General features: G+C 52.0%; 9 protein-coding genes across 9 annotated transcripts, besides 1 other annotated feature; 2 read left to right on the top strand and 7 right to left on the bottom strand.

Annotated features, from left to right (window-relative positions):
• Positions 1-170: 170 nt before the first annotated feature.
• Positions 171-1,079, bottom strand: ACLA_039430 (J domain-containing protein; the record flags this gene model as incomplete). Its single annotated transcript, XM_001271153.1, has 1 exon — positions 171-1,079. One exon carries the CDS (start codon positions 1,077-1,079, stop codon positions 171-173), a length of 909 nt encoding a protein of 302 aa, XP_001271154.1.
• Positions 1,080-1,339: 260 nt separating this feature from the next.
• Positions 1,340-2,287, top strand: ACLA_039420 (putative FHA domain protein SNIP1; the record flags this gene model as incomplete). The annotated part of the gene is made up of 1 exon (XM_001271152.1): positions 1,340-2,287. One exon carries the CDS (start codon positions 1,340-1,342, stop codon positions 2,285-2,287), a length of 948 nt encoding a protein of 315 aa, XP_001271153.1.
• A 270-nt stretch (positions 2,288-2,557) lies between these two features.
• Positions 2,558-3,062, bottom strand: ACLA_039410 (LEA domain protein; the record flags this gene model as incomplete). The annotated part of the gene is made up of 2 exons (XM_001271151.1): positions 2,558-2,775; positions 2,864-3,062. The coding sequence occupies 2 exons, from the start codon at positions 3,060-3,062 to the stop codon at positions 2,558-2,560; spliced, it is 417 nt and encodes a 138-aa protein (XP_001271152.1).
• An 815-nt stretch (positions 3,063-3,877) lies between these two features.
• Positions 3,878-3,912: a microsatellite.
• A 19-nt stretch (positions 3,913-3,931) lies between these two features.
• On the bottom strand, positions 3,932-9,046 carry ACLA_039400 (LipA and NB-ARC domain protein; the record flags this gene model as incomplete). The annotated part of the gene is made up of 4 exons (XM_001271150.1): positions 3,932-7,428; positions 7,885-7,983; positions 8,038-8,671; positions 8,741-9,046. 4 exons carry the CDS (start codon positions 9,044-9,046, stop codon positions 3,932-3,934), a joined length of 4,536 nt encoding a protein of 1,511 aa, XP_001271151.1.
• A 1,797-nt stretch (positions 9,047-10,843) lies between these two features.
• Positions 10,844-12,593, bottom strand: ACLA_039390 (putative GABA permease; the record flags this gene model as incomplete). The annotated part of the gene is made up of 4 exons (XM_001271149.1): positions 10,844-11,659; positions 11,721-12,070; positions 12,120-12,287; positions 12,344-12,593. The coding sequence occupies 4 exons, from the start codon at positions 12,591-12,593 to the stop codon at positions 10,844-10,846; spliced, it is 1,584 nt and encodes a 527-aa protein (XP_001271150.1).
• A 419-nt stretch (positions 12,594-13,012) lies between these two features.
• On the bottom strand, positions 13,013-14,029 carry ACLA_039380 (putative mitochondrial methylglutaconyl-CoA hydratase (Auh); the record flags this gene model as incomplete). Its single annotated transcript, XM_001271148.1, has 2 exons — positions 13,013-13,583; positions 13,668-14,029. 2 exons carry the CDS (start codon positions 14,027-14,029, stop codon positions 13,013-13,015), a joined length of 933 nt encoding a protein of 310 aa, XP_001271149.1.
• A 319-nt stretch (positions 14,030-14,348) lies between these two features.
• ACLA_039370 (uncharacterized protein) lies at positions 14,349-17,426 on the bottom strand (the record flags this gene model as incomplete). The annotated part of the gene is made up of 1 exon (XM_001271147.1): positions 14,349-17,426. One exon carries the CDS (start codon positions 17,424-17,426, stop codon positions 14,349-14,351), a length of 3,078 nt encoding a protein of 1,025 aa, XP_001271148.1.
• A 1,112-nt stretch (positions 17,427-18,538) lies between these two features.
• ACLA_039360 (uncharacterized protein) lies at positions 18,539-21,251 on the top strand (the record flags this gene model as incomplete). Its single annotated transcript, XM_001271146.1, has 2 exons — positions 18,539-18,762; positions 18,830-21,251. The coding sequence occupies 2 exons, from the start codon at positions 18,539-18,541 to the stop codon at positions 21,249-21,251; spliced, it is 2,646 nt and encodes an 881-aa protein (XP_001271147.1).
• A 782-nt stretch (positions 21,252-22,033) lies between these two features.
• Positions 22,034-23,739, bottom strand: ACLA_039350 (uncharacterized protein; the record flags this gene model as incomplete). The annotated part of the gene is made up of 3 exons (XM_001271145.1): positions 22,034-22,076; positions 22,180-22,558; positions 22,620-23,739. The coding sequence occupies 3 exons, from the start codon at positions 23,737-23,739 to the stop codon at positions 22,034-22,036; spliced, it is 1,542 nt and encodes a 513-aa protein (XP_001271146.1).
• Between the last annotated feature and the right edge of the window lie 1,432 nt (positions 23,740-25,171).

Here is a 25,171-nt window from a genome sequence, read left to right as displayed (position 1 = left end):
CAAAAGCAGCAGAGGGCATAGCCTTCAATGAGAGTGGAATAGTTCATTAAATACAAATCTTGCTTGTATGTACGCAAAAAATTCTGTCAATTGAGAAACACCAACCAGCTTTTTAGATCCCAACGTAGGTGAAGAACGGATACGAAGATCAGATGAGAGCAAAGTATGTATCAAGAGTCATTGACAGGTCTCACCGCAGCATCGACAGAAGGGCTGCTCGATTTAGCCGGGCCCTCGATCTGCAAAAGCGGACTGGACTGCTGGTTGCGAGACTGAAGCACCTCCTGGTACACGGGCTGCTCCTCCCCTTTCAAGCCAAAGCCGGACGGATCTCTGCGGATCAAGAAATGCTCGACAGAAGCCTTCTGAGACCCCATCTGCTTCGCGGTAGCCTCTCTTCGCCCCGCAAGGAGCCGCACCGATTCCTCGTTGACCTCCCGGAGTCTGTCCTCGTATCCCGTGCTCAGCTGCCCAATCCACGAGGCCTGGACGGCGCTTCCGAAAAGCACAAGAAGGAAGATAAAGGTAACAAAGGTCCGGTGGTCTACAATCTGCTGCTGCTTCCCCTGATGCCGTTTGTGCCACCTCTCCCAATCTTCCCATGTGGCATTGTTGAAGATGGAGCCGTGAGGGCCCGGTCCAGTCGCAGCCCAGGAGGGATGTGCGTGGGGACCACGCGACGGGTGAAGATTCCATCCGGTGCCGAACTGATCGTACGCTGCGCGCTTGGCCGGGTCGGAGAGGATCTCGTGCGCCGCGACCACTAGATGATACCGCTGGAGGCGCACCTCGGGCGTGAGATTCCTGCACAGCGGGTGCCCATTGCACGGTCGATCGGGGTGGTAGGCCTTTACCAGGTCGTAGAAACGGCTCTTCGAATACGGAGCTCCTCGGTCCTGTCTGAAGATATCATAGGGGGTAAAAGATGATGAGCTCGGCCACGAGAAGTTCCTGTCATGGGCATCGTGAGCTGTTGCATACAGCCTGCACCATGGTCGACGAGAGACGGGTGGCGGGGAGGCGGATGGAATCAGTGATGGGAGACCACCATAGCATAGGAGATTGGATTTCTTGGGCATGGCCGCATGTTTCAAAGGAGAGAACACACCATGTTCTCCCGTAGAAATAAATAAAGATGTAATACAATAATCTCAATTTGATACTAGTTAGTCACTGCCATGGGCATTGTCTGATCCAAGATGGTTCCCCAACCTGCTCTTCCCTCGCCTCCGACCTCATCAGATCACGTGCCCGGCCCATGGTTCCCTCCGTCATTCTCGCCGATACCTTCTCCAATGTTTGGTCAAATGACCATTCAGCTCCGGCAGCACGACTGACCATGGCCGGCTCACAAGACAGCTACCGCAAGGAACGACGGCGCCGGTCGCCTTCTGACCCTGGACACTCAGATAGAGACGGCGATCGAAGACGACGCGTGCGTGACGAAGGACACCGAGGCGAACGCAAGAGCTCTCGCAGAGACAGCTCAAGACGACGGTCCTCGCGCAGTCCAACCGGACGTGAGAGCCGCCGACGAGAAGATGGATCTGATGACCGAAGGCGACGGAGACATCCATCGGAGGAGCGCCGACACCGACGACATCGTGATCGAGACTATGCCGATCGAGAGAAATCTTCGCGGAAACATCGAAGCCGATCCCGGTCTCGTTCTCCGGCTCGACACTCACGCAGCCCACGACCAGGTGCCGTCGCGCGCTCGAAAGGCCCTCTCCCATCTCAAAACGACGCCTACGCATCCGAAATCGCCCAGGGAGGGGAGGGGTCGGCTCCGCCGCCGGAGAAGGAGAAACCCAACTATGAAAACACGGGCCGCTTGGCTGCTGAGACGAACACTGTGAATGTCAACGGAGGGACAGTCGTGCTCAAGTACCACGAACCTCCCGAGGCGCGCAAGCCTCCGGCCAAGGAGCCCTGGCGGCTCTATGTGTTTAAGGGACAAGATCTATTGGAGGTGGTGGAGCTCGGGGAACGCAGCTGCTGGCTCATCGGAAGGGAGCGTCTGGTTGTGGACTTTCCATTGGATCATCCCAGCTGCTCCAAGCAGCACGCGGTCATCCAATTCCGATTCGTCGACAAGCGGAATGAATTTGGTGATCGCGTTGGGCGCGTGAAGCCGTATCTCATTGACCTGGAGAGCGCCAACGGTTCCCTCGTGAACGGGGATCCGGTTCCCGCTGGACGCTACGTCGAATTGAGAGACAAGGATGTCCTCAAGTTCGGATCAAGCTCGAGGGAATACGTGCTCATGCTCCCGCAGCCGGATTGATCGAACGTCCACGATGGCGCGAATGTACTATTACTCAAAATGAAGAAAAAACAATGCCACACTACGGATATCCGGAATCAAGTCTCAAAAGAGGAAAACATTGAATCATAGCAAGTGTGATTATTATACAATTGATGGAACACGCCGTTAGACAAATCCTGACTAGGAAAAGCATAAGGAAACCCGTCCCATGCGTTGCGCGGACGTCCATCATCGATCCGGGCCCCGGACCTTCTATTTCAGATCGGTTGTTGAATCCTTTTGGGCACCTCACATGTTACCCATCTCCTTGGCCTTGCCCTTGGCCTCCCCATATACCTCCTTGGCTGTTCCCTTGGCCGAGCCCAGAGCCTCCTCCGCCTTGCCCTTGCTCTTGCCGGCAACCTCCGCGGCGTCACCCTTCAGCTCCTCCACCGTTCCCTTCGCCTTACCCTCAGCCTCGGCAGTCGAGCTGCCTACGGTCTCTTTGAGCTTGTTCGTGGCTTCCTCTGCGAGTCATCAGCATCTGTCTCCATCTAACTACCCTTTTAAGAAGGGGACGAGAGAAGAAAAAAAAAAAAAAAAAAACACACGTACCACCCTTGTTGATTCCCTTGACGGCATAGTCGGACACAATCCGATCCGCCTTCTTCAGTGTATCCTTGGTGGTCTCCACAGGCCCCTTCTCACACTTGGGTGTCGACGAGAGGAAGCGAGCGCCGACGGTGACAGCGGGGACGGTGCGGACGGCAGCAGCCCGGGCAGTAAGGGGAGCGAAGCGTGCAAGAGCAGACATGGTGATGGTGATGGGATTGTTTGTTGAGGCTTTCTTTTTTTGAAAACGTTGGGAAGATGATAGCACGAAGTAGTACAGCAGAGGTTGTTCGAGTAGTTCAGAAAATTGATTGATTCTAGAGATCTATCTCCTTGGATCCAAGCTCCATTCGCCCCCCCCTACAAGAGCTTATATATCTATATATATATGCACCTGCTGCGAACCTCCCATAACCTGCGTGCTGGACGACGTCATGCTCGTCTCTTTCGATTACGTCGATGCGCCATCAGCTTGTCTGCCGGATCCGGTTTAGCGGGGTTGGGATCAAGGCATCATGTTTTTTTTATTTCCACTGTATTTGTTTTCTTGGTTACATACAGAGTCACAGAGTGTGCAGTGTTTGAGATATCCGGGTAGATCGATGAATTGATAGGACTATCTATGCTGTGTCTCATGGATAGATCTAAGTACTCTAACCAAGGCTCTATGATTTCTCTTAATTACTATTACTATGTACTATTATGATGATTATCGTGGTGATGCAGATGCTTATCCTAGTAGCCCACCCCCCCATCTATAACCCCATGAAACAATGCAAGGTAAACGAACTATCCGTAGAAGAAACAAAATAACCTCATCCAGGAACACCAGCTTGTGATTTTCCCCAGCCTCCCCGTATCCAGATGCAAACCCTGATGTCACAGTCTGAATATCAAAGTGAATCATCAATGAAAGAAACCACACAGACTCCAACCTGACTAATGCAAATCCATAGCGGCTTTTTGTTGTTTTTCTTCCCTTCCTTCTTCTCCCTTGTACCTATCCACTGATGCCCCAAAAAAAAGAGAAAAAAAAAAGAGAAAAAAAAAAACACAGGAGAATCGAAATCATCATAGGTTCGAGCCTAGATGATGAAAATCAGGGTTCAGAGGAGAACTGCCGCTCCGTGCTCGCCGGTCGTAGGCTCCCTGAGCGGGTCCTGGGATCGCCATTTCCTGAGTCTGGCGCATCAGAGGCCCCGATCGATTGGAATGATACAAGTGGTATGCAGGAGCACTCGGCCCCTGGACCGGGTACCGGCTGCTCAGTTCGAATCGCTGCCGCGCGTCTCGCACATCCACTTGATGAGCTCCAAAGTGCAGTGTTGTCGCTGACGGCGGGAACGCGATATTTGGCACAGGCTCTCCTTCCCAGCCAAACTCTCTGCCATGCAGCGAGCTGTCGAGTGAGCTGGCAGGTCGCGTCTGAGTCCGGGCCGCAAACGCAATGTCCGCCGGCATGCCTGCCCCAAAGCCACCCGGCTGTTGGCCGTCACCGATCCAGCTTCCAGCGCCGGAGAGTGTCTGCTGTTGCGGCAAGAAAGGTCCCATGGTGGCGGCAGTGGCAGGCATGGGAGGGAACCGCGGTGGAAAGCGAACCGGCTCTGTGTACCAAGACTGCTGAGACTGTCCAGATGGTCCTCGTGACATTGGCTCCAGCACCGGAGGTGGGTCGGATATGTACCCACCATATCCAACCGCTTCGGCCATGAGCGATGACGGAGGCGAGGCCCCCGGCATGATGGCGGAGGGATGTAATATCGGGTTGAGATTCGTCGCCGTCTGACTGATAGGTACAGGTGCCGGTGCTGGTACCTGTTGGGCAGTCGCGTTCAGCCGCCGCGCAACTGCAATCTCGATCTGGTTTTCGTACGGAATCGGGGGCGGATAGTATGGGAGAAGGGACGGAGAACTGGCTGACATATCCCGCAATGGTGCCGCTGCCATTGGTGCGACCGCAGAGAGTTGGCGAGCATGATAGCGGCTCTCCGGAGCAGCTCTCAGATCCAGTGCGTTCAAATGCTGTGCAAGATAGTCCTGGCTTGGCTCACTGTACGTCGATCGACTCATTCGCTCTATCTGGGTCTCACGGGGAGGGGATGGCCCTTGACCAGTGCTAGGTCGGGTATCCAACGATTTGACTGAAGACTTGCCTTGCAATGGCTGCGTTCCGAGCAAACTTGGACCAACCTCTGCGCCGAGCGATGACGATGAAGCTCGCTTTGTGGGGGAAGAAACATCCACAGCGCGCTTGGCTTTCGCTGCCACAGCAGCCCATGTGCGCGAATTTTCTTTGTTGCCGGACCCATGCTCAGTGCCCGCCCAGTGAATATCTTCCTCCGAGGTGCGAGGTGAGCTAGCGTTATGCACGGCCGTGAGTGCCTCTGTGGCTGAAACAGAAGAACTGCTTCGGCCGTTGTTTAAGCTACTGTTCGATATACTCCGTCCTTCCACAGGGAATATCTCGAGAACGGGAGCGGCCAGTCTTGCGCCTTGAATATGTCGGGGAAACTTGGGGCGCTGCTTCGGTTGTCTTTCCTTGCCTGGTCGCGGTTTTTGTGGCTTCTCCACAACCTGCCACCCTTGATCATCCCGTGGCGGGCTCGGGGGCTGAGATGGGCTGGGCTTCTCCGTGCTTTGGCTGATGTGTGAGTGTGCCGGAGAGATCCGCGTCTCGCCTGGGCGGTATTCATTGTCGGACTCATACCCCTCCCTTCCGCTACTGGACTCTCTGAAAATATGAGGAATAAAGGGGCTCAAGTTGAACTGATGGGCCGCCGGCGGCATCTCCTTGGGCGATTCAACTTTAACCGCAACCATATCATTTAGGTCCCAAGTCAATTGACGCGAAGGGCCGTCGTCAAAAGAAGAATCCGGCATGGATGAAGACGAGCTGCTAGACCGATCAAAGACAGATCGATGCTTACGAACGGAATCCTGCGACGAACTAGGAGACAGTTGGTGGATCGCGTCGGAGATACTCTTCATCATCTGCCTTAGGTCGATACGGGCCTCCCGCACAATTTCTGGCTCACTTGAACGCCTCCTGGGAAAATTCTCGACCAACCGTGACGCCTGCGTCTCGTATTCTCGGTAGTCTTTGACCAGACCATAGTCGTCGACATGGTCCATCCTCTTTTTCGCATTCTCATAGGACCTGCACAGAACTCGTGTGGCAACAACAAGCCATGAGGGATAGTAATCTTCGGCATATTTGGGAGTATCCGGCCTGTCGGGCTGTTTTCTCATCTCTTCGTCCATGATCTTTAATTCGTCACGACAGAATCCTTGAACAACGCTGTGGATCTTGATGACGTCGATGGAACCTGCGCTTTGATAGACCGAGAAGAATGCTTCCTGGCTACTCTCCGTTTGGGATTCGGATAGGTCAGGGATGACATCTCCGGCCTCCAAGATGTTATCCTTCTCAGATTGGGGTGAGAGATTGCGAGGATGCAGTGCGTACGCATCGGAAGTCCTCTCGATCAGTCCGTATTTAATCAGGATTCCAAGAGTCGTGTCGATATCAGGCCGTTCCCCCGGCCTGCTGCTTGTCAAAATCTGGACATTCAAAACCTCCAGGGCGGGCCTGCCGAGATTAATGAGGCCAACCGGAACATGATGACCAAGGAAAGACAGAATATTGATCAGACTCAGGGCTTCAAGATGGTTCATGCGAAAGAGGTCGCGCATGATACTCAGAAAGGGCTCCGCAAGCTTTTCATCGGTCAGATGGGAGTCGATATGGTACTTTTCAATAGGTTTGGACATTGCACTGAGACGGTGACTGATGGCGTGGATTGCGAGCGGAAGACATTCATAATGATTGACCAGCTCAGTTCCCTTGCGGATTTGCTCCTTGGATGGTCTTTTGATTCCGAGGTCCTTGAACAACAGCTTGCAAGCATCTTCAACTGTGAGCGGGGGAACTTGGAGACAATATGGCTCATATAGTCGCTGTTTCTTCCGTAGTGTTCGATCAACGGAGGTATAGATGATGCTGCACCGTTTGTTGAAGGGCAAGAACTGCTTGAAGTGATTCAGATCATCTTCATGGTCGAAATTGAGCCCATCGAACACGAGAAGCCATTCTTCCCGAGTCTGAAACCAGTTGCGAACCACTTCCACGTATCTCTGAGGGGTTTTGGAGTCGGGACTCTCAAACTCCAGCTCGTCCGTCAGCATTGCCGCTTGTGCGATATCCCAGAAACATTTGCTTGTAGACTCGCGTGATTTTGCATCCACCCAAAAGATACCTCCAGCATAGCAGTCCCGATGAGTAAAGATATACTGCCGCGCAAGATGAGACTTCCCGAAGCCGGGTCCGCCACATATCAGAACGGCCACTAGGCGTTCAGCTCGTTTCTTGGCTCGGAACAAGCGACTGTGTAGTATATCCAATTCTCGTGTCATTCCAAAGAAGGTCGCGTTGGGATGAAAGCCGGTCGGTGCCACAAACAGGGGTCCTTTCAACGACGAACGCGACAGGGCGAGAGTGGCTGTACTAACAGATGGACCGGGCTCAGGAGACTCCCTTCCCTTCAAGGCAAGACGATCCGGGGGATTTTCTAAGAGCAAACGAGTCAGCATGATCTGACTAAGAAAACTATGTTGGCTGGTACAGCAATAACTATGATACAAGAAACGAGGCAGCCTCCAACTGCATGAAAAGTTCACAACAAAATGAAATCAGGAAAAACAAGATTTTTTTCAGTCTTTTTTCCCATGTGCCTTTCTGTCATCCTTGCGCAGTCTGATCAAGTCATTCAACGTCAAAGATATGAAGTCAGAGAAGACAGTCATAGTACTTCGAGATTCATAGACCAGGATCACCCGTGTCTGGCGTGCTGACACTTTAGCGAAGCAGGCTTGTCTCCAGACCACAAGAACGAAATTGAAACATAGCAAGAGCATAATCAGAACAAAGCAATGGGCAATTTCACATCATGGCAGCCTCGGTGTTGAACCAACCCCGGTCTAAGGCTACCTTCAAGCATCTGCGGGTTCCTCAATCTCATAATCACGCAAGGTAACCGATCCAGATTGCTGAGGTGAAAGGAGAAGGTGATGATTCCTACCGGTTGGATGAGCATTATGCACGCTTGGCGATGGACTCATATTCTCTGTTCTTGTCATGAGTAAGTGATCCACCAAATTGAGACCAGAAGAGGCATTACCGTTGTTGAAGATCTCCCTTGCTTTGGCTTGCCTGGCGATCAAACGCGTTTTCTCTTCCTCAACCCATCTGTCGAGAATGGCATGAGGTGCATCACGCGCGTACCGGAACAGAGCATCGGCAACACTCTCAAAGCCGGGAGCATTGTCATCTTCGAACTTGCACATGTGACTATGATCCGCATCAATCCCACTCCGTTCAACACCATCGATATACGGGGCTGCGGAGCTCTCGTCGACGATCATCTCCCGAGTCCCCTTGACATCAGTGGAGCGGGTCTCGTGGAAAAAGAAGATGTGGAAACGCCCAATGATATCAGCGAAGAGGCTGTTGATATTCTGGAGAGTCTCGTTGTTCGTTCTGAGCGCCTTGACAAGGTCCCCGGAAGTGTCCATGACCTTCTTGGGCAGCACAGCGCTACAGATATTCTGCAGCAAGAGGCCCCATTTGGCGATGTCCGAGCCGTTATGCGGTGTTCCTAGAAAGAGAATACCGTACGTCGAGACAAAGATCGACCGAAGGTGCTCAATCTTCTCGTTGGAGACGCTCCGGCAGTAGATCAAGGCCCGTTTGACCACGAGACCCCCCAATGAATGGCAAACAAAGATGATGGGCCGATCCGAACAGTTTCGGAGCTACAGAAATGGCCGACATATCAGCAAGGCTATCGGGAAATGGAGCATGGAGAGGCGTCAGTAACCTACGTTGCGGTTGGCGGCCAGCGCCGAGGCAAGCGTTTCGGCATGATTATGGACTCGGTCTCTGGAGACGCCGTCGGTAAATGCTACAACGCTTGCATTGTATCCATAGGTTAGGACGCGCACCCGATGCTGGTCTAGCATCGGAGGCAGTAGATCGGCGGGCCAGAACACATCGTTTGTCGACCAAGTCTTGTGTGGATGGCCGTTCAGTCCGTGCACAAAGACAATATCGACCAGCGGTTTCTCTGAGCAGTAGACTTGGGTGAGACCGAGGTCCTTGACCTTGACCTTGGCAGCTCGGTCGGACATAATGTGGCTCTGATTCATTCAGATCGATTCCGAGAGATAGGGTGGAAGGATGGAGCTTGAATTGCCGAGTCCAACGAGGAGGACAAATCATTCAATCGTTAAACCACCAGGGAGCAGGCCGAGAAAAAGGAAATAAAAGACGCTACTTGAAAAGAATTGAATGAGAAGACCAGGGGAGCATCATGCACCAGAAGGATGAATGGGAAGTGAGAGCGAGAGTAGTTGGGAAAAGGAAGAAGAAGAGAGATGCATAGGTAAGTCGGCAGGTATGGTTTAAATAAGATCACTGAGCAGATGATGATTTGTTACCCAGACGATGAGCAGGGACTCAGCTCTTGTGATAGGATGAAGATCCGGGAGGACCAGATGATACTAATTTTTTTTTTTTCTTCTCTTTCTCGCTAGACCCCGAAGAAGGCGATCATTGATTTTGATGCGTTGAAGGAAGAAACAACAGTGGATGATGACTTAGTGTATGATGGTGCCTGCGGGTGGCAGAGCTTCGTGGGTCACATTAACGAGGATGGAGGCAGTTCCCGTGGACAGGGCAACAGTAGGAGAGAGAGATCAGGCTGACGGGCAGAGAAAGGTCGGGGAGGTCATGGGAGAGCAGTAGTCCTTTTAGTTGCTCTATTATTATTATTATTATTCAGAATACGAGCCTTATCAATAAACAATATTGTGGTTGAAAGCTATCCATCCATTGTTCCAATTATCTATTCCAACACTGGCATATATATATGGATGTGTATGGTGAATACTTAGAGAGGATGATAGACGATAGATACTTGCTATTAGTTATTCTGTTCCATTCCATCAACAATCCTTGACGATTTAGATCAAGAGTTCTTCAGGCCTGTAAGGATCCCTGACTGATTGTTAGCCTTATGTGGCTATGTCTGGGGCTCTTGGGTGTTGGAGATGATAGTAAACAGAAGTACTGACAGAGTACACTACCCATGGGTAGCTAACTAGCTATACAAGAGTTGAACCAGGGTATGATCGTGACTCATCAGAGAACTATCCTATTCCTGACTATACTATACTCTTAGTAGTAGACTAGTACTATAGTACTAAATACTTTTTCAGACCCTCGAGTGGGATCCCTAGTTTAACTTCTTGTCTTACCTGCATCACTTTCGGCTCAGCCGCAGTCATCGGGGCGTCTTACTTGCATCTCCTGTTCTTAATGAGCGACTGGCTTTCACTGGAGGAGAGGATTCCTTCCTCTACGCAGGTACCCTTAAGGAGTTTTCGGCAACGTGTCCATCCCCAATTCTTCAATCTCGAATTTATGTACCTGACATTAATCTGTACCACAATCTGTCATGCCTGAAATGTCCTTCTTATACTCTGAGATCTTAATATAGTTTTATATCATGTATTATTAGGCTTCTATCTCCATGCTTTGGTGGATCTACGGGCCGCCCGGGGTCCTCATAGTGCACTCTCCACAGTCCACAGTAGTGATAAAGTGCTAAAGTGATAATAAGCCGGTTAGCCTGAGGCAGTCCACTAGGCTCTCCCCGTCCCTGAGGTCGAACGACACTCAATATCCAAGGTTCATTGCCCAGTGCCCCAGGGCACAACACCTTCTCCTCCCAGGCAGCACTGTTTTCTTTCCTTCGTAGATGTCTTATTCCCTTGGATGGCTATGAGCAAGTACACGTTTCCTTCCTCAGATTGATGTGATGTAATTTTCTCATCGGAGCCTCATCTATAGTTCAACTAACATTCTAGATCATCCAGCCATCTTACGCATTCGAGTGGCGCTTGATACACTCCTCCGTCACAGGTCTATCCTCCATCATCATCTCGACTTGACTCAGCTGTGTACAAGGCTACAAGCTGGTCAGTCCAAGCCTCCGCTTGCGTTACTCGGGAAACACTCACCGGACCCACAAACGTCTTCCTCTTCCCGCCGTACCAGACCATGAGAATCACCATCACAATTCCCACCACAACCGGACTCAGATAGTTCATATTCGTCATCGTGGGCGGCATATACGTCGGAAAGCAGTAGATGACCGTATACAGGCACACCCACAGGCATGAAAAAGCATTCACAAACACCCCGTACCGCCCCAGGTTGAAACGCCGATCGACGAGAACTGTGTCCCTGCCTCGAAACAGCACAATCCCCTGAGGAATCACATATGTCACATTTAATGAGAGAATGCTCATGGAGACGATGCTGTTGAATGCTGTGCTGGAGGCAATATAGATGAGGCCGTACATCGCCATGACCAACGCACAACTCACTGTCGCCGCGACGGGCACCTGGAGACCAGGGTGCACGGTGGCTAACGTCCTGGAGAACAGCAGTCCATTGTCCCGGGCAAACGCCCAGGTCAGACGACCAGACGTCGCAATGCAGCTGAGAGTACCACCAAAGTAGTTCAGAAGGAGCCAGATAGTCAGGAACACGGCGATGCCTCTGCTACCCGTCGCTTGGTAATACAAGGTCAAGATCGGCAGTTCAGAGTGGACAATCTCGTTGAGGTCGAATGTTGAGAAAAGGGTGGCGAGGACAAACGGCAGGGTTGTTGCGATCCCAATGGCCGGAGTGAGCCACATCACGCGCGGGATGTTTCTGCCAGGGTCAGGTACTTCCTACAACCATGTGAGCCCGTCTCAGTAGCTACACTATCCATTGATTTCCAGGGAACCATACCTCGGCAATGTGGGTCGCCGCGTCTGTTCCTCCGAAAATATACATACATGAACCTACTCCTATCAGGAATGAAAATCCGTCGTTCCATCCCGTTCGATTGTCATACTGGGTGAATATCACGCTGGGGGGTTGCTTGCTGGGACTCATCCCGATAACAGTGACAAGGCACACCACAAAGGCCAACATACTGCTCCAGAAGAAGCATGCTTCTAACCGGGGCAACCACGGACTCAGAAGGCAGACAATGGCCGTGCCAAGTATCAGGATGGCAAGGAAGACGAGATACGTCTGCCAAGGCTCTGATCGATAGCCTTCATTGAGGAACGAAGCCAGGGCGACGATGGCTTGTGCTGGACTCCCCGTTAGGCTCGCTCACAGACTTCCAGGCCGTAGACATACCACAGAATATACCACCGGATACTGTGGACAGGCACCAGGCAAGGCAACTCAGCCACCCGCTGACAAACGCACAAGGCGCCCGTGTCCCCGGGGAGGACACCATGTAGGTGAAATGATACTGCCCTCCACTCGACGGAAACGCGGACGCCAGCTCGGCAAGGCCTAACGCTGAGGAGCAGCCATTCAGCTCAGCACTCTTACACTCACTGAGCAGCAGTACTCACTGATGATACTGGAGACGTTGGCAGCAGCAATGACGCCGAAGAATAAAGCTGGGCCCCCGCCAGCAAGCAGCGCCATCGTAAACGTCCCGGAATATCCTACCCAGGAGTTGGTGACGACATAGGCAAATGACAGAGCCGAGAGTGCAGAGAAGCGTTCAGGAAGCTCTTTTGGAAGATCGTGCTCTTGCAACGGGGCATCGTCGACTGGATAGCCCGCCGGACTGGCCTTCTCGGCGTCCGAATGGGCCATATTGGCAAATGTGATTTTTCGTTCATACTTGACGTCCTCGGTGCGAGCGAGGGCCTTTACTATAGCCAGAGCGGACGTCTCGGAGGAATGCTGCTATCAAGTAACATTGACGAAAGGGTCCATGATATCGATATCTGAAGTAAGGGGTAGTGTTTTAGAGCCCACAATCAGATTCCTGCTTGTTGATTATCCATTTCTTGCCTAGTGGCGTGTCATATTTCCATTTCAAGAAGCGGACACTCTGATATCTTGCTCTCCGAGCATCCATTGTATCTCAAATGGTGTTGTTTGAGCATCAGTTGTCTATTGCAGGGAGCGAGGGTGCATTACATAGATACCAGGCTTCTCGGCAATAGAGCAACAAACCTCCCCCCCCCCCACCTACAGCGGTAGATAGTATTACACACGCAGGGAGCACTTCACCTCCCCCGAAAAGCCGGCATCCTCTTCTCCGCAAACGCCCTGAGCGCCTCATACCGATCCTCCGTCTCAATTACCCCATTATATGCCTCATTCTCCGCGACCTCGCCGCGCTGGTACCCCGCAACCGCCTGGATCGCCTGCTTGATCGCAATCGGCCCGCCCTCACAGATATCCAGCGCCAGCTTGATACTCTCGCGCAGCACCTTCTCCCTCGCGGCACCCGCCTCCCCTTCCTCCTCCGGCAGCACCTCGACCAGCCGATCACAGAGACCGAGGAAGTACGCCTCGGGCCCGGACACCCGGCGGCCCGTCAGGATCATGTCGCGCGCGCGGTTGGGCCCGATCAGCGCAGGGAGGCGGTAGGTGCCGCCTGCGCCGGGGATGATGGCGAGGCGGGTCTCGGGGAGGCCGACGATGGCGGAGGAGGCGAAGACGCGCAGGTGGGTGCAAAGGGCGAGCTCGAGGCCGCCGCCGAGCGCCATGGAGGAGATGGCGGAGATGGTGGGGATTTGCAGCGCGGCGAGGTCGTGGAATGTGCCGCGGAGTTTGGTGAGGAATGCGTTCGTCCTGTTTTGATGTAGCGCTCAGTATGGGGTTGCGATGCGTGGTTACGGGGGATTTGTTGGGGGGGGGGGAGGGGGCTGAACATACTCCTCCTTGGTCATCTTGGCTCGCTCCTTCAGGTCTGCGCCTGCGCAGAACGCCGCGTCTGCGTTGCTGGCGATGATCAGCGCCCGTGTTGGGCCAGTGCCGTTCTCCGCGGCGATGGAGTGCACCTGCTTCGCGAGGTTGTCGAGGAGATTCCGCGACAGGGCATTGCGGGCTTTGGGTCTGTTAAGGAGTAGCACGCGAATGCTGCCGGATCCGGGGGCGGGTACTTGCTCGGTCTGGATGACGGCGTCGTCGCTGGCGGTGCTGTAGCTATATCTGGAGACGGTGACGCGGATGGAGATGGGGCGATAGAGAGATTGTCCCGCGAGGGTGACTGGGAGGCGTGGGAGTCGGGGAGGCATTTCAAGTAACTTCAGTAGTTATTCAAGTGGAAACAGAGAAGAATTGAAGTTTGAAGCAAAAGTGGGAAATATATTCGGAGGCATTCAGATGAAGCCGACGACGCGGGGAAAGCTGCTGTGGAGAACCGAAACTCTTGCCGCGGATAAGCGACGCGACGTCACGTTGCTGTTGCTGATAACAGTGGCTGGGCAGGTCAAGGGTATCAATAGTGTTGTATTGAGCAGCATACGAACTATCGCTAAAGGAAGAGAAAAAAAAAAGATCTATATATACACGGAAGCTAATGTACAAGCACGCCACGCCAGTTGCAGAAACCACCTAGTGTTCCCAGTGTAAATACTTCCAGAGCTCATCATCACTCGGCCAGGAACCCCACGACGAAGTGGCTGTGATAAGTTCATATGCTTCTTGCAGGTATGGATCAGAAAATGAGATCGTCTCTGCAGCTTGCGAGCCAGATTCGAGTGATGGAGCATACTCATCGCCTTCATGAGACGATCCATGTGAAAACTCGCCAGAGAGCCCCGATAACAACTTCTCTCCGTGTCCTTCGAGGAACACACGTAGCGCAATCAACGTACGCCGCATCATACGATCTCCATTCAGATGTTCATCGGATGTCTCTTTGAGAGTTTCTGCATTGTGGCTCATCCATCGGACAAGATTTAACAGACCATCACGGTCCCCAGCCAGTCCAAGCGCTCTGACGAATGCGTGCAAGACAGCTGGGGTTGGAACATGCATCATGGGCGGGACTTTCACTTGTGAGCTGGTAGCGCTCTCGAGGGTGGCCACGGTGCGTTCCAAGAGAGGAGAAGTCATCGAGTCGGACAGGACAAGCTGATCAAAGTGTTCCTTAATGATGCCAAGTCCACTCCGAACCATATCTTCATATCGGGGATGCGGATCGTCAAGCTGTGCGATATTTCCCCATCGCGCTGCTTCCTGAACAAGCGCTAGGCCATCTTCCACGGCATCTGGGTGCTTGAGACCTGCCACCACCGCTCTAGTGAAACTGTTACAGAGGATCAGGAATCCTTGAAGACCAGGCTCAACCGCACGTTCTTTCATCCAGCCGGTGACTTCTAAAATCTCATACCAAGCCAATATCCGTTGCGTACTTCGACTCATTCTGCGATAAGGAGCGGTGATGCGATCTCTGCCAAGAGCGGCCAGGACATGAATCCAAGCAGGGGGAGAGCGAGGCTGTCGGAGTCTCAGCAGTTGGATCGCATGCGACAAGGCTCGAGGGTGTTGCAAAGCGCCGCTATCCCCAGAATCACTGGCATAGGAGAACAACGTTGAGGTCTTCAGTCGGTTTATAGCATCACCCATCAGAATGGGAAAGAGATGGGCTGTGCGAATCTCATGCCGAGCCAGATGCAACGAGTCGAGATTTGAAAAGTTGCATAAGAAGCATATAAAAGACGAGAAGACATAATCAGGAAGTTTCTCCATGGCATCTTGATCCACCATTTGGTAATCAGATTTACGTCCCCATACAGTGCACAAAACCTCAATCTGTTCGTCTGTTAGGTCACTGCAACTAAGGTAATCCAGTCCCGAGCTGAAAGTTTGTGCGGACCGCAAAAGCAGGGCCAGAAATCTCCTCGAGGGACGAATTCCTTGCGACAGCATCTGTTTGAGAAGCTCCTCCAGCGTGGCAGGCTCCGTATGTACGTAAATCAGATCGCGGGCAGAAGATGGCTCCGGGAACACCTCAAGTCCATCTCCCGGCAGAGCATGGCTGATTTGATCAAAATGGTTCTCGATCGCTTGACGCCGAAAGATGAGTTTCTCAGCCATGGCCACGTAGACACTTGCCCGCGGGGGTAGGCCTTGATCTTGATATGATAAGAAGCAGGCCCAGGCTTCCCGCACTGTGCGTGTAGCGCGGATTCGGGCAACCCAGACAGCATGATGATTTGGCTTGCTCCCTGCAGGTCCACGTAACAACTGGGGCCGGCGCATCAAGGACCTCGTTTGCACCGTTGGACTTTTGTCTGTATCCCAGCCGGCCAAGATGGCAGAGATCTCTTCCCAGCGCGTATGAGAGTAGCCTGCCTCTTTCATCTGGGCCATCACACGCATGGCGCGACTTCTCATGCCTTCATTACCTCGATGAGAATCGATTCCAAGCTTCTCTTCCTTCCACGGTGGCCAGGATGGTGCTTTCAGATCCGCCGACTGCCGTTCATCAGACGTCTTTTTGTGGGCCAGCTGGACAGCAATAATGCCTTGATATCCTTGCCGGGTGACCGGCAGAACTGGTTTATGTCCTGCCATGGCTCTGAGGAGTTCAAACTGAGCTTGTTGCTGAATAGAAACAGACTTAAATGGGCCGGACTTGCACGGCAACGAAAGCAGCCAGAGACACGCATTGAATTTGTCGGCCATGAATTGGTTCCTTCGTTGCCTGGTCGCTTCTGAACTGCATTTGTCTGCTTGGAGAAGATTCAGATAGAATGAAAAAGAGCGTGCAATAGTAAGCTGAGCCTGTGGCCATACTTCACGAGCATGACGAAGTAGACGAATTATAAACGCAAAACAAGTGGTAGGCTCGACAAGGAGCTCTGTCTGGGGTGATTCCTGCCTCGTCGCCACTTCCGAGTCAATCCATTGTTCACTCCTGGCGAGATCAAATGGCGGGACTGGTTGGCCGGTAATGACATGCAGGGAATATATCAAAAGCAAGCGGAAGGTCTTGACGTCGAGATTTTGCCTGCGCAAAAGGAGAAGTGGGATGAAGGGAGGAATTATTCGAGCTTTGGAGCCGACTCTTGTGTCCTGGGCTGACTCCAGCATTAAGATCCGGAGCATGGCCTCATAAGGGGTGGTGCTTCTTAGGATCCATGACCAAACTTGTACATCCGCAGGGTTGTAATGCCGTGTCTCCAGATACTGGACGGTTTTATCACCAAAAACATTTCTCAAGGCCTCATCAAGTTCTATTGTCGCTGGAATGTCGGAGTATGTTCCACCTGCACTATTCAACAGTGGGTCCACAGCTCGTATATAATCCGCAAGAATAGTCTGCAATGACAGTCTGGGAGGCTTCTTGTTACTTTTCTTCTGCCGTAAGAGATCTGATCTTTGTTCTGATGTTTCGATCGTCGCGTCAACAATGTGTTTTGATGCCCTAATCTGGTCATCTGCATCAATGACACTGCACCGAAAATCTTGAAGTGTATCAAGTAGGTACTGAGTAGGAGTCGGAACCACAACTTGTGTACTCTTCAACTTCGTGATATGCTGAGAGGGCTTAGCCTTGGTTTCTGAAAACTGGACCTCGCTTGTCTCATTCTGATGCAGTTGTGCACTGGTAGAAAGCTCCGAATCGCCCGTTTTATCGCAGCTTCGCGGGTGTTCTTGTTGATCTGTCGGGTCTGAGGGCATAAATGATTGGCTGAGTTGTGACTGATTTCGAATTCTGCTCCAGAAATCGGGCCAACGATGCTCTTCACGAGGTAAGACTTCACTCCGCGAATCTGGTGGCCCATCGGATTCTACGGGGGCAAGACTGCCGAGCGAACGAAATAGAACTGTAGGACCTGGAGAAGCATTGCCCGGCCATAGCCGCTGCGTTGTTCGAAGGGTACGCGAGGAAAGATTGAAGTAGCGGTCCTAGAATGCAAAAAAAGCTAGCTGTCAGCATTTTATCTCAAGATGCAAAGCCCCTGTGCCATTTCCAACGTAAGAAACAGTACCTTCGACCATGGACGACTGTTAAAAAGATGCGCCGCTCTCAGAGAGGCCCCCGAGCGGCTCGGAACATGATTGAAGACCGATGACATCCATGAAGAGAATCATGAGGAGGCTGCTGAGGAGCCAAAATCGGAACCAAAGAAGCCTCCCTGCCCAGGTAGGAACATCAACTGAGCAGTTAGGCGTGAGGACAATGGATGAAGCGCAATCATCGGCTTCTCCACCAAAGACACTGTGTACTGGGACTCGGGAGAAAAAGTTCTGTCACGTGAGCGGCTGTCACGTTTTGGCGCGCATCACCCGGATCTCCCTCTTTTGCCTTAGTGAATTGCATTGATTCTCCTCCCGCCTTTGCAATCCGAGACGGAGCGAAACGTTGTTGGGGTTCATTTTTTCCCCCTGCCATTACTTATTCACCCTCTTCACAGACGTGCAGACAGTCGAGGATCCCTCTCCACTCTATTGTTGCGCTTTTATGGTCTAACGTGGGATACCGTCGCGGTTTTCCGTCCCTAGTTGCGACCCTCTGTCCTTCGCTCGGCCCTGTCACGATTGGCGCATCCGCATCGGAGATCGAGAAACCCTCAAAACACCGATATTCTGTCAGGTACCCAGAAATTTCTGGTCTTAGCTTGCGTCTCAGCATTTTTTGAGTGTTCCTGGCCTTTTCGCGTCGCTATCAGGACGTGATCTCCATTGTCTTGTAAAACATCCCACGGCAGCTTAGGACGAAATTACCTTTGGTTCTCGCGTCCCAGAACTCAACTCCTTGCGACTACGGCGCAAGTCCAGATCGAGGAACCATGAGCGCAGACGACGGCGGAGAAACGCTCTCTATTCCGGCCGCCAACGGCGAACTCCAACCTCCTACCCCCGATCCGCCTGTTTTGTCAACACCTGGCAAGCGAAAGCGTGGGTCCAGTCACGATGTCCAAGCTGCTCAAGATGCGTCTACCTCTGAGTCACAGTCGCAAGAAAGAATAAAGCTCCACGAGACATTGCGTAATATTGTGGAGATCCTTAGCAAGTGCGGAACATCCAATCTGCTCTGTTTTGTATTGACTGCTCATCTCTGACCAACTGACGTGTTTCAGGAATGATACGGAACTCCAGCTACTCTCCTGTCCATTATCGTCATCCCCCGCGAAGCCGCGGTCAAAACGCGCAAAGGTATCTGGGGAAAAGGATGAAAGTGCAAGTATACAAGCACGCGTCGCTACGGATCGCTACAATACTGTCTCTGAGTTCCTGAGCGACATCGATCGAGCTTCTGCAGCCGTCATTGAGAAGAGTAAATCCCAGAACAGTGGGGTCGAGGCGGCCGACGGTACACGTTTGACAGAGACGGTCAATCGTATAGCAGCATTCAAAAAGCTTCTGAACAGTCTTGTGCGCCAGGCATCTGTTGGCCAGCCTAGTGTCAAGAGAGAGAGTACGGAAGACGATGCAGAAGCACCAGAAAGACTGACACCATCCACCACAGAACCACGAAGTGACAATGTGGTTCTGACCATCCTCGGTAATCCATCCAACCCAAAACAGCTGTTCTCGAGCTTGCAGAAGTCAGTTAAGGTCTCTTTGCCCTCCGGTGAGGCAGCTGCCGAGAAATACGTGGAAGTTCAAGCACCTTTGCGCGAGATCGGGCTACCTAGCGGCGTCACTACCACCAAAGTCGCACCTTACAATCTTGAGAACAAACCGAAGGAGGCCAAGCGCACTTTTGGTGAGGTTTTTGCTCCTCGTCCAACTCTGCCGCAACTAGAACCGCCTCGCAGAGCTAGATCGTCTTCTCGCGCTGCTCCTGGAGGCTGGATTGACCCGTTCGAAGCAATCACCAACTACAAGACTTTCCCCGGGGAACGTAATAACTATTGCCTTGCACCTCTGCCGTCCGGCCAGTGGCTTCAGTATGGCGGGGTTACTTCTTCGCCATCTTACTGGGATCGGAGGCAGAAGCAGCACTCTGTTCAGCAGCATGGAGACGAGAGGTATCATGAGGACCCGGCACTGTGGACGGATGATGACGCGTCCGTGTTACAGGGCGTGTACTCTTCTTTCGCTCCTTCGTTTGACAGCTCTGGAGCCATTGTCCAGGCCGATTCGAAGGATATGCTCTGGTGGGGGAAAAAGGGGACCAAACGCTTGTATACTCTTCTTACCATGGCATACTCTGCAGAGGCTGAAGAAACACCAAAGGCGGTAGCAGATCAACCAGCCAACATTGGCGAACTGGATGAAAGCACTTTGGAGGAAATGGTCAATGCATTCAACCCTGATGATTTCGCCGATCACGTTTCCCACACCGGTGCTCCTCAAAAGGAAATGGAAGACATTGAGTCTAAGGACATGGAAGGTCTCCTTGGCGATGTCTCTGAGTTGCTGGAAACACTCAGCTCGTATCAGAAGATTCGCAACCTCGAATTACCACTTCCTGCTGGTCAGGGTGCTGAACCTAAAGATAAAGCGTCAGATCAGGGCACCCCGTCCCAAGCGTCAGCAGCGGAGCAGACTATCTACGAGACTCTCAAAGCTAGTCTTTCTGCACTTGTTTCTAACTTGCCGCCGTATGCCGTTGCTAAATTGGATGGCGATCAACTAGCCGAATTGAGTATCAGTGCAAAGGTCCTAGTTGACAATCCAGATTACCATGGCACTATGGAGAAGGACGATTTTACCCTCCAACAGGAACGGGCAGCTGCAATTGCCCCCATGTCTGCGGCCCCTAACAGAACCTCTACACCAAACGCCCGCTCAGCAAACTATCAAGCTGGGTATAATCAACGTGCCTACGCTGCTAATACCCGCGTACAGGCGCCGCCTGTTAATTTCCAAGCGCCCCAGCCATACTACGGCGCGAGACAGCCATCTACGCCCGGACCATACACTCCAGGCCATCCACAACATTACGCGGGTGCTCGTCCGCCAGCCACACCCTCACAGCGACCAGGCTTTGTCCCCGGTTACGCACAACCCACACCACAGTACAATCAGGTCAATATGCAACAGTTCCAGCGTCCAGGGCAGAACGGTTACAACCCCTATGTCGCACCACAAGCCCCGACGCCTGCCCAGGCCTCTCCGCAGCCCTATACTCCCCGCCCTCCGCAGCCTGGGACATACAACGCGCAATATGCTGCAGGACGCAGTGGCTCGCCGCAGAAGCAACCAACCTATGCCACACCTCGGTCACGGACGCCGTATATGGCACCGGGCCCGGCTCCGGCAACCCCTCAGCAGCGGTATGTCCCGCAACAGCAGCAACCAGCACCACCCCATTACAACTTCCCTTCTAACCAAGCCCCCCCTGCGCCCAACACGTACTCCAATTCTGCCGCTGCAATGACTTATGCTCGAAGCGCTGCCGAACAGGCTGCATTGATGGACCGCAACAAAGCTCAATTAGCAGCGCAACAGACCCGGCAAAGCGCAACCCCTCAGCCGGCTACTGATGCCAGCTCGCAAGACCGCAGCGTCACCCCAGCGATCAAACAGAACGGTACCCCTGTGCCTTCATGAGCAACGGATCTGACTAAATCGACGGCTTTAATTTTCTCTGGTCACTGGGGCCCTCAAAAGAATGAGGCTTGGGTAATGGCGAAATGTGATGATTTGGTTTGGCCTTGGGCATGTCTTATTGTACCTTTCTTTGGTTGTTCCTCTTTTTCTCATTTTTTTTCCCTGTTAGATTTGGCGTTGGGAAACCAGGCTCAAACCCGTTTCCGTGTCTCTTTATCAATTATGCTACTTTATTACCGTGCTCTTTTCCATTGAAGTGAAATGTGTAACTCGCTAGAATGACTGGTTCTCTTCTTCGCTTCTCTTTTCTTTTTTTTTTCACCTTGGTCTTTATCTTCCATTCCAATTCATCTCAACAACTGTTGCCGTCTGCTTATGGGAAGGGCTTTCTCAGCAATTGGCGCGGACTTTATTCATCCGAAATCTGTGGATGATATGGCCAGGAGTTTCTCCCAACGTGTACGTGTACCATATATGTCTTCTATGTTCTACCTTGATTAGAAGTTCCTACTTTATCAATTTGAATTGATGTTCTCTTGTATGACCAACAGCCCAAACCCAGCGTGTAAGATAGTATACAATTTCTCTGATATCAATACAAGACTCGGATTCGTTCCAGAAGCCAAAGACGATATTCCAGCGGTGCGGCGTTTCTAGCGTCATTTTTCTTATTACTAGTCTCTTCTTTGGGTGTGGCACATGGGTGTTGGGATACCCTGGGGCGGATTCGTCAAAAGTCGTTATAACGATTGATCTCAATCGAGGTTCGAGTGGTTGATGGCTCAGGGGATGAACAGGGCTGCGACGGTCATGAAGCCGAAGTATCTATTTTGGTAGAAGGGTTAGGCCTTGAAGGAAAGGAAATGATCTTGGGAGAAGTCGAAACAACGGTAGTGAAAAACCACCAAAGACAGAGGGCAGGACATACAGCATAGCAGATCTCCATCCGTCCCGTGATTCGACCAAGTGCTCTGCGCCGGCGGAGTAACTTGTCGCGATGATGGACGCTGCGCCGCCAACGAGGGCAACCACGAGCAGCCGGCCGGAGAACTCGGCGATCATGCTGAATGTGAGTAAGGGGAGGAGGATGGCGGCAGAGGCGATGATGATGGCGGAGTAGACCGGGGTCGAATGGGCGGCACGACCGGGCGTCAGAGAGACGAGGTCCTCCCCGTGGTCCAGGAACCGGCTCTCCGCGATGACGATGGGCGAATTTTCTTTCATCCAGGTGCGATAGGTGTCGATGTCCTTGTCGGAGGCACGTGGTAGGGTTTGGACGACTTTGCTATATGCGGCGAGTGCGTTGTCTAAGGGCAGTATTCGTATTAGCACGAACTGCTCTATAACGGGTTTCTCCTGTAAACATACTATATTGCTCCGTTTTCTGGATCAAAGCACCCATAACCTCAATCCGTCTGTAGTGCAAGGATGAGTAGACCTGAGCTTGGGCATCCATCCGTCTCGAGGCGGGCATCTTTTTCGTTCCTTCTTGTTCAGCGGTGGCAATTCGATGCATTTCCTCGTATTCATCGAGAACTCGGAGATCTTCTTCCATCTGTGCGATCTCATCTTGGAGATACAGAAGCACACGGTGATTGAGATCTTCGAATCGGCGGTACAGCGGAGGGAGATGAGGTTCCTTGCTGTCCGAAGACGAGCTCAGCTGGTTGGAGAGAATTCCATAGCCAAGCGGTATGTGCGAAGATTTGGTATTTCGCCGAGATCTCTTTGAGTTCGGGGTCCGGTGAAGATCCACCCTGGGGCTTCGCGGAGGTGATGGAGGAAGAGGAGGTCTATGTGTTGTGGGATTTCGAGAAGGGTGGTAAGTCTCTGGTAGGGTCGTAAGATCCAGGTTAAGATCGCCAGGAGCTACGCTATCCGCGAGTGTACCCGGCATCCTGTACGCTTCTTCCAATGAGACTTTCTTGTGTGTTGCATTGCTGCGCAACAGCTGTGGTGACACTGTCCTTGGAGAGGCATCAGCCTGGTACAATTGCCGGGCGTTGACGGGTGTCTTGGATTTCGATGAAGTTTGACTTCGAATGCTTGCTCGTCTGTCTTCCTGGGGCTGGAACATGGTATTGATATGAGCATTGACATTTGAACCAGTGTTTGTGGGTCTCGAATACATCCTGAGACGTTTAGAGGCTTGAGCAGAAGGCGCACTCACATCTTCCCTTTCTGACGAGCTCTCATCCTCTGAGGAAGTATCCTCGTCGAGATATTCGAACACGTTTGGAGATGGTTTCTGCCCTTTTTCTGCATTGAGCTTAGGATCCAGAGCGTCTTGCGGTCTCTGGGAGGAGCCAATGTTCGCTTCGTCCTTCTTCTGTGCGCCAGGTGACAAGTGGATATCTTCTTTCAGGGCCTTCTTCTCTACGGAGGACTTGGATCCTTTAGATGTTGTCTTTGAAGCCATGGAGAGGACGGACCCCGCGGAGGACCTGTTCGACTTCTTGGAACGGCTGGAACTAGAATAAAATGGCATTGTGACTGATGCAAAACTAATTTCGAGTCACTCGCTGGGGATAATTTGCAAGCTCGATGTTTCGGGACATTCCCGTGTATATGGCCGAGGAGGTCAAGACACGACGACGATGTCTTGGAGAGGACAAAGCTTGGTGTGTGTTGAGTGAGAAGAGCAACATACGAGGCATATCAAGAAGACAGAGAGCCGTCCTGAGCAGCCTAAGTCTCTCCAAGAGGGAACGAACACGAGGTATGTAGCACAGAATGTGGGAGGGGATGATTCTTGCTTGAACTGCAATAGAGTTGGAATGTATATGTTTTATGACTGCCGACCAGGATTGTACCCTGTGCACACAGGTTCCAAGGAAAGGTAAACGACGGCGTCTTGCGTATGAGTATAATGCTGATATGGTCAGCGGGGGGATTTGAAGTAGACCAGGCGCAGTGTTTCGCCCCCAGCACTGATAATCAAAATGAGACGAGAAGGATGGCGCAGCTGTTACTGTTTGAGGTGTTGGGATGAAGTCGGATCTATATTTAATAATTACTCGATGAGTAGAAGCGCTTGGCCTTATCGCAACTATGGGATGGATGAGTCCAATTCGTTCCAGGAAGACCCTAGCAGGCACCGAAGGCTGAAGGAAATAGATGAAGTCTGATCGCCGGATGATGAGGAAGGAGACCCTTTCGAGAGATAAACCTGGTAGGATTTTGTTGCTCTTTTTCTCTTCCTTTCTGTCTGTGTTTCTGTTTCCGTATACCCTCGGTAATCTCATCTGATCCTCCCGGACATGTCAACAGTCAACAAGGACAATCGGTGGGGCCTCCTTCATCGTTCGAGTTCAGACCCTGGATACGATGGCACCATGCTTGATAGAGAGATCGTTGCATGGTGAGACAAGGGCTCTCATTCATCAGAACAAAAAAGACGCGATGTGTTGGCTGGCGGTGACTCGCTGCGGATCATGCCTTGCAGCCAGACAAGCCTAAGGTGGGGAATCGGGATGCACAACAGATTTTCTCTGTGATTCGGCGCGACCTGCTGATTCATTCTGGAATGGTTGGTGTAGAGAGATGATAGATAATAGTTAGATATAGTATGGCCAGTGAAACAAGGCTGTTTGGGGAGGTGTCGAGGATGACCCCATCAGCAGACGAGGGAATGAAACAAACCTGGGGAGTCTACGATGTTGTACTCCCATGTAGCTCGATGACTGATGAAGGAGATCGTTTCTACACTGTGAGAGAGGATGACATGGCTTGCATATACATCATTCCAACATACTGTTCTCGTGTAACTAATGATGTTTATCAGTGTCCATAGAGACTTAGAGAGTCTTCAAATCAAAAGATATCGCATTCGTACTCCTTGAAGAACTTGTCTCTGCTCGACTAAAGCTTCACTAAAATGATCGACGGAACCCAGTGGTAAAGAGTACTGGACCGGTATT

The sequence above is a fragment of the Aspergillus clavatus genome, genomic scaffold (assembly GCF_000002715.2).
Source record: "Aspergillus clavatus NRRL 1 1099423829802 genomic scaffold, whole genome shotgun sequence".
NCBI classification, from domain to species: domain Eukaryota; kingdom Fungi; phylum Ascomycota; class Eurotiomycetes; order Eurotiales; family Aspergillaceae; genus Aspergillus; species Aspergillus clavatus.
Note: the sequence above shows the minus strand (reverse complement) of the source record. Positions and strands in the feature narration are given on the sequence as shown.